At 43.6% G+C, this 8,399-nt stretch overlaps 1 protein-coding gene across 1 annotated transcript in view; it reads right to left on the reverse strand.

Annotated features, from left to right (window-relative positions):
• The window catches only part of LOC140334661 (uncharacterized), an 83,631-nt gene that overhangs the window by 48,995 nt on the left and 26,237 nt on the right, over nucleotides 1-8,399 (reverse strand). Inside the window, 9 exon segments of the mRNA XM_072416900.1 lie at nucleotides 4,155-4,253; nucleotides 4,886-4,996; nucleotides 5,079-5,171; nucleotides 5,370-5,483; nucleotides 5,856-5,939; nucleotides 6,342-6,449; nucleotides 7,484-7,550; nucleotides 7,970-8,053; nucleotides 8,126-8,205. Of these exon segments, the coding sequence (XP_072273001.1) occupies nucleotides 4,155-4,253; nucleotides 4,886-4,996; nucleotides 5,079-5,171; nucleotides 5,370-5,483; nucleotides 5,856-5,939; nucleotides 6,342-6,449; nucleotides 7,484-7,550; nucleotides 7,970-8,053; nucleotides 8,126-8,205 (840 nt within the window).

Genomic DNA, 8,399 nt, shown 5'->3' on the forward strand with positions numbered 1-8,399 from the left:
GGTTGGGGGGTTCTTATTTGGAGCCTTTCGTTGACTTGCATTTGGCATACAATGAGCGTCTCTGTGAGAACCTGCACCCCCACACACAGCTCTGACTGATCTCTACATATAAAATCTCACCACCTGCCGCTCTGCGTTCACACCTTAAGGTGACTGCTGATTGGTGGACTCGGCCCCACTTCTGCTATTTCTCATTTCACTCTGACAATCTTCAGGTTTTCACCTCTTATAATATTCACAGAACAAAAATGTGAAAGTTTCAGGTCGATTATACAAAATTCACCACAAAATCTACTCCCTGGGGCAATAAAACATAAAACCTTCATTGTCACGGCTAAAGAAAGCCATTAAGAATAAAAAAAAGGGCAAAAAATAAAAGTGAATTATAAAGAATATATAGGAAAGGATGTAAAAAGGAGATAAAATGTGCAAAACTTCAAAATGAAAGATTGCAAAGGAAAGAAAGGCAAACCCCAAAATGTCAAATATATCAATAGCAAAAAGATCAGATCTGAGCATGTAGGCCCCTTAAAGGATGTCACTGGGTTGGTAACTGGGGATAAAGACAAGGCAGATTTACTAAACACTTTAGCTCTGTGTACACGAAGGAAAATGGCAGAGCTCAAGTCCAAATTCATAATAGCAATGTCACTGCCTTAAATGAGTCACAATGGCTCAGAATTGATATGATTGTGAAACAGCTGGGAAAAATTTAGGTTGACAAAGCACCAGGACCTGATGGATTACATCCACGTGTCCTCAAAGAGCTGAGCTCAGTTATTTCAAAGCCATTATTTCTAATTTTTAGAGACTCTTTAGTTGCTGGCAAGGTACCGATGGATTGGCGTAAGGCCAATGTGGTTCCTATCTTCAAATAGAGAGCAAATTCATTACCAGGTAACTACAGACCCGTTAGTTTAATGTCCATAGTTGGAAAGGTCCTAGAGAGTTTTATAAAGAACCACATGGAGGAGTTTCTGCTAGAAAATAATATTATAAGTGATAGTCAGCATGGCTCCAAGAAAGACAGAAGTGAGGAAATGAGGAAGTAAGTAAACAGGTAGACAGTGGAGTAGCAGTTGATATACTGTAGTTGGACTTTGCTAAAGCATTTGACACTGTACCCCACAGACGGGTAATATGCAAGTTAGGGTCGATAGGTTTAGAAAAGTCAATCTGTAAATGGATAGAGAACTGGCTTAAAGATCGCATCCAGAGAGTTGTAATTAATGATTCATACTCTGAATGGTCTAAGACAGTGGTGCCAAACCTTTTTTCGTCTGGGGTCCACTGTGGATATTGGGATAAAACCCACGGGTCACAATGCAAACAAACAATAAAGATGCATGTTTAAAAATAGAATAGTTTTATTTAAAATGAAATGAAATTGAAATGTTTCTAGTTACTGTAACATATAACGCACCAAATAAAAGAAATTACAAATCAAGAATTTCTGCACTCACCATTTAATGCTAATTTTATTAATAAAAGATACAAAACCAAATTTTTCATACAGTGCTGGCCGGTCATATATTGCTCCCCATTCACCATTCCTGTACCAAAGAGCAGAAACTACGCCATACAATGCATCGTGCCAGTTATAGGGGGTGCTACCCATCTTTGTACCCCAAAATCTCTGCAATGGATCTTTCTATAGATATGCAATTCATGTGACAAATAGCCAAGGGGTACATGTTGTTACTACAGGTTGACTTTCAAAAATCCAGCTAACGATAACCCGGTTCCTTCAAATTTCCGGCTTTCGATTTCGGAGAGCATTTTCAAATTTACACATTGTTTTCTGGGGGCGTCGTTTATGTTTTGACGGCGCTGTACTCCAGAATCAGCTGTTCCTTCTCATTTATTTGCTGCTGTATAGCCACATTATGGAGTTAGCATCCATTTAAAGGACTGTACAGGTAGTCATTTTCTGTTAAATATATACATATATATAGTCTGAACGCAGCCTTGAAGTTTAGTGAACAAACAAGTATATATTTAGGGCACCCTAGAACAGAGCGAATTGGCAGTACCCAAATGATCATTGCCATTGAAGTGGCCCCCAGGGGTCCCCTAACATGAAAACTCAATTTGGCTACCAAGGAAATAGCCCCCCTTAATGTGAAAATATCCCTGCTTGTTATTAGAAGTTTATGCTTGTGACCCCATATCTGGCAACTTGTTATGTTTAGGGGGCTGGAATTTGGTTTAATAACAGCTCTCAGGGTCCCCTGTGTACCCTGAAATTGTCACATTTCTATGACACTCACTATAGGAGATATGAAGGTTTATACGTTGAGGGTAATGAGAGCAGCATGGACACAGACACAGCTCTCATGCTGCTGTACGAGGGGCGGGATTATCTCACAGTACAAAGTGGGTGGAGCATATATGATTGACAGGTCCACAGGACACGCCCACTCTCCCTCTCCTGGCTGCATCATCTCATAGAGGAACATAGGAGAAGTGTGCGCACCATCTCCCGCAAGAGATGAGCAGAGGGAATGAGGAGACAGCCGGATCTGTCAGCTCCATGGATTGAATGTGGCCCGCTGGCCATAGGTTGGGCACTCTTGGCCTAAGGTAATTATTTGTGCGGGAATACATTTGGGGGAGTCAGAAATGGAGACGGATCTGGGGGTTCTGGTAGATCATAGACTTAATAACAGCATGCAATGCCAAGCTGCAATATTACATACACCTGACCCCTGCACTCTGTATATTACATATTATGGATCGCTGCTATTCGTACATTATGCTGTTTGACTCACATATTCCACACCTTAGCCAAACCCCTTAAAGCCTCTTCCACTATTAGTACAATTTGGTCACCATTATCGTATTGATAAATGTAGCATTAATGTGTGGTGAGCGCACAGAATCTGCCCCCTGCCTATTAGAGCTGCACAGTCATTGTGCTTTACTGTTCTCTGCTTACAATGTAAGTCTATCAGTCAGACCTGACTGTTTGAAATAGGGATGAGTGAGCCAAACTTGTATTTTTCATCTTGCGGCTAATCGGGTCATCTCGCTTACAGAACATGTAAGCGAGAACGGCTTTGTGATTCGCCAAGAGGTTGTGTTCTCGCCGAACGAACGGTCCAGATGAACTCTCAATGGAGAATCTCTATTGAGAGTTCATGTGAGTTTGCCTGCAGTCACAGCTGGTTGGAAGCACCTGCACGCCTCTAATCATGTGACCGCAGGTTCCCACTTATCAATGGAAAGTACGGCCCAGGGACCGTAGGAACCTGCACTGTGGACTTCAATGGAATTTGCTAAAATTTGGTTTGCTGAAATTTCGCAGGCCCATCAGAAGTTCGGGGAAGTTTTTGCGAGGCTGTCAGAGGCCTTCTCACTCATCCCTAGTTTGCAACGCATGTGGCCGTGTGTTGGGTGACTGCAGAGATACAAACAGCTACTAAGGGAGGGAATCCACATAATGCACAAAATATGGAACAGCTCGGCTGTATAGAACTACATTGTACTGGCACTTCCAGCGAGGATTGGTGCGACCGACCCCTCTATATATATGTAACGTACTTCTTGTGTGTGGAGCGGGGGAATCGGAGGGGAAGTCCCAGCAGGCAAAAAGTGGAAGCAGCACTCAGAATGCTGAGCAAAAAACAATCTTTTCCTGATACAAAGAGGATATGAAATATTTGTATACAGCACAAGATTATAGAATGAGTATATTATACAAAATTATTACATGACACAAAAATATTCTGCTCCCCACCCCCACCCCAGGGGGGTTGCTGCAATCTAATAACTTACATTCCTGGGATAACCGGAATATTTTTATATAAAATTTCAGATACATCATTGTTGGGTGGGGCCTTCCATTATTGTTCATTCAGCAGCCAATGAATTCGGAGTCCCCCCTCTGTGTGGGGTGCGGCACTTTATATCAAATTGTATTGGATGATTTCCTCTTGGCCAATCACATGTCTGTGTCAGCTCCTTTCATTGGATGATAGACGGGTAGATGATACCGCAGGAAAGGCCACAAAGGATTGGGCACCGCCCCTGCAGTACTTTCTGCTCCTCAGTGGTGACAACAGCCAATTATTGGAGTGGAGGATGGGTTCATTAACAGGCCACAGAAGGGTTACGGTGAGGACCCCCCCGACCATTTGGCCTCAGCTTGTTGCCTGAACATTTTGGGGCCCCAGAGGAGCCTCGTCATTTACTGCTTCCCCTGCAGATGGATTCTCCATCATGTTCTTATACTGACGCTTGAAGAAGCCGAGCTGGAGAGACAAATTAGAGGAAACAACGAGTCAGAGAGGAAGGAGGGAACCCCATAAATAAATACAGGAATTAGTGTTGGGGTTAGAATTGGGGTAGGGGGTGAGTTGGTGCCCGGTTTATGGTTTGTACTGGATTTCATGTTGGGTCAGTGTTAGCATTCGGGTTGGACTTTACTTTTAGGATAAGTGGAGGGTCGGTGTTATAGCTTTGCTTTATGTTACGAGAGGCAGTGTGAGAATAAGTCATGGATTTAGGATCAGTGTTAGGGTCAGTGTAAGGATCAGTGTTAGGGTCAGTGTAAGGATCAGTGCTAGGGTCAGTGTAAGGATCAGTGCTAGGGTCAGTGTAAGGATCAGTGTTAGGGTCAGTGTAAAGATCAGTGTTAGGGTCAGTGTAAAGATCAGTGTTAGGGTCAGTGTAGGGATCAGTGTTAGGGTCAGTGTAAGGATCAGTGTTAGGGTCAGTGTAGGGATCAGTGTTAGGGTCAGTATAGAGATTAGTTTTTTTGTTAATTATGCAACAGATTTCAGGATGGACATCCACCAGGTTCTCCTACGATAGTTTGTCTTCTCCAGTGTTTAATAAATGAGGTCCAAATGCTTCGTGGGTGCTGCCCCTGGGCAATGCTCACCTTATACAACCCGGCCGTTATAAGGGCCAGCAGCACCAGCCCGCCCACACTGCTCCCGATTATAATGGGGAAGTAATTGTACTCAGTGGGAACTTCCAGCACTGTCTGAGCCTGCAGGAGATGACAGAGATTAGGGACAGAGTTCTGAGCAGAGGCATTCCGTAATACAAAGTATTGCACAATGCTGGGGTACCTGGGCGCGGGTGAAGTACTGGCTCTGATGGAAGGTTCGGGAATCAAAGATAATCTCTGCTGAGCTCTGCAGGGAAATTTTCGTCTGATCTGACTGAAAGAGAAAGAAAATAGTGCAGAGTAAAACACCACCACCTACCTGTATGTAGACTGTACTTACCTGTGACCCATTACTGTATGTATTGTACCTACCTGTGTGCACAGTATCTGTATCTCAGTGTATTTACCTGCATGTAGGATGTATCTGCCTGAATGTACAGTGTACCTACCCTTGTATAGATATTGTACTTACCTGTGTGGTCCAGTCTTTAGTGACAGATCCATTGACTCTGAAGATTACTGAACTCTGAGCCTCCACATCTTGGATTTTACACTCCGCTCTTAAACACCAACCAACCGAACAGTTCTGGGGAGAGAAAGAACTTGAGAATAGGTGATAATACATACAGAAAGAGATACCCTGAGCACCCTACAGTATGATATACACCCTCTGGTATGATATATAGAGAGACTCCGAGCACTCTGCATTATGATATAGAGAAACCCCGAGCACCCTACAGTTTGATATGGATAGACCCCAAGCAACCTTCAGTATTATATGTATGAGAAACCCCAGGTACCCCAGACACTCTGTGTTATCATATACACAGATTTGTAACAGATCCCAGGTAATCATATATACAGAGAGATACCCCAAGTACCCTATATCATAATTTTATACATAGACTGTGGTCTTTTCTGTTCGGGTGACTCGTACGATCAGATCACAAGAACTTACAACAATTGGACTCTTGTTTATGAGCTCCCCAACATTCTTGGCTCCTTCGCTTTTCTCCATCAGGGTACAATTCGTGAGTTCTGGCTGGGGTGGAAGATTTGAGAAGATATGGTGAGGATTTGATGAAGATGAAAGCACAGTATTACAGTTTTCTCAGATTATTCGGTGCTCATGGAGAAAGGTCTGTACAGCCACAATGCTCTTCTACACTGAACCAGGGACCTCTATACCATCCTTATTTTGTATCCCATCTTCTGAAAAGAATCAGAAATTGTGGATCAAAAGCTGCTGGGAACCTAACTATTTGTCTTGAAGCTAAGTCAAGGATTGTGGCTGGAACAAGAACTTGGAAATAAAAAGAATAATAGTAAGTCTAACAACTGATATTTACACATGGGTGATCTGTGCCTGGCCAGATTTGGGGGAAGGTTAGGCATAGGGAGCACAGTAGCAGGCACCTGGTCATTGTGAGGTGGGGCGAGTTACCTCGGAGCTGCTGATTTGGATCTTCTCCCAGACTGAGGCCTCTCCCAGCTGTACGGGGAGGAAGAAGACAACAGAGAGAGGAAGTCTTCATTCACCCAGATTATTGACCTGTAAGAGAAACACATCATCAGACGTCAAGATTTGTATCCAATAATTTATCATGAACACATAGAAGGGAGAAGGGACACTCCATGGAGGTGGAAAACATAAAATGGAGGAGGGACACTCGGAGGTGGGAACACATAGAAGGGAGAAGGGACACTTCATGGAGGTGGGATCACAAAAAAGAGAGGAGGGACGCTGCTTATAAGCAGAAACATCTAGAAGGGAGGAGGGACACTCCATGGAGGTGGGAAACATAAAAGAGAGGAGGGACACTCGGAGGTGGGAACACATAGAAGGGAGGAGGGGCACTTCTTGGGGGTGGGAACACATAGAAGGGAGAAGGGAAACTCCATGAAGGTGGGAAACATAAAAGGAAGGAAGGAGGCTCTCTGGAGGTGGGAATACAAAAAAGAAAGGAGGGACGCTGCTTGGAAATAGAAACATCTAGAAGGGAGAAGGGACACTCCTTGGAGGTAGGAAACATAAAAGGGAGAAGGGACACTCTTTAGAGATGGGAACACATAGAAGGGAGAAGGGATGCTCCTTAGAGGTGGAAACACAAAAAAAAGGGAGGAGGGACACCCCATGGAGACGGGAACATATAGAAGAGAGGAGGGACACTCCTTGGAAGTGGGAACACAGAAAAGGGTAGAGGGCACTCCTTGGAGGTCGAAACACATAGAAGAGAAAGGGAAATTACATGTATATGTGGGAGGGAAAAAAGGGGTGAGAAAGATACTGCGTGAGGGTGGAAACAAATAAAAAGAGCCAGGACACTCCATAGGGGTTGAAACGTATGGAGGGGAGCAGGGACACTCCGTGGGGGAAGGAAAACAGTGGGAGTTGGGACATTCAGTAGAGACATGAACATTAATAGAGTAAAGGGATGACCCCATGAGTGGAGGGAATCTAAAGAGCAGTTGGCCTCAACCACCTCAACACATGGGGAAAAGAACCATATAGAGGAATGGGTAAACCACATTGGAAAATGGAACACAAAAAGGGGACAAGACACTCCATGGGTGAAGGCAACATACCCTGTAAATATGCTGTATGGTGGTGTCATTGGATGAGAAGTTCTGGTACTTGCTGGACTCTTCGAGGCTGAAACACAAATAATAAATCACGTAAACAATGATTCCCTGTAGTCTATGCTGGTGGGTGGATTGTGGAGCTACTGGAAATCCACATAGCTCATGTCTGTCAGAATAGAATGAAACTGTCCATTGTTAGGTTGAAAAAAGAAACAAAAGGAAAACATATAAACAGACTATAAAACTTGACAGAAACCCATAACCGTTAATGCATAGCTTAGTTTGCTCCAACAGGGTATTATTTGTTGATTCCCTAAGGCAATTGAATATTCCCTGGAAGTCCAAGAAAATAAAAGGTTGTTTGGTTGAAGTTAGTTTTTCTGTTTTTAACTGTCAGGTGCTGTAGGAGCTCATACCACTGAAATACACGTGTAGACTGAATACAGCACACTGCCACAAATGTACAGATTTATCAATAGATAAACTCACCTAGTAATGGTGACATAGATGGCGTACAACACATCTACTTGTGCTGATGTCATCCTTCGATTGTTGGGGGTCTCCTGGTTGTCACTGCAAAGGAAATAAAACAGTAACACAGAGACCCAGAAATAAAGAGAAGTAGTCATGTCTGAACCTAGGTACCTGGTTATATTGGCCGTCATCATTAGGGAGCCCCCCAGATCAGCTGTGGAGGAAACGTGGAAGCCCACTAAGAAGACCACCTGGAAGAGAGATGTGGATAGCTCTAAGGAAAAAGCAGTTATTAATACAGAACTGTTTGGTCCGGATCCCTTGGGTTCGACCCGAAAAAATTCCAAAACCTTTACTCAGGCAATGGCACACACCTGTGTCATCCAGAGCATTAAACACATGTGTACTATAAGAGAAGAGACCGTCCATTATATCTGACACATGA

This window comes from Pyxicephalus adspersus, chromosome 7, assembly GCF_032062135.1.
Source record: "Pyxicephalus adspersus chromosome 7, UCB_Pads_2.0, whole genome shotgun sequence".
Taxonomy (NCBI): domain Eukaryota; kingdom Metazoa; phylum Chordata; class Amphibia; order Anura; family Pyxicephalidae; genus Pyxicephalus; species Pyxicephalus adspersus.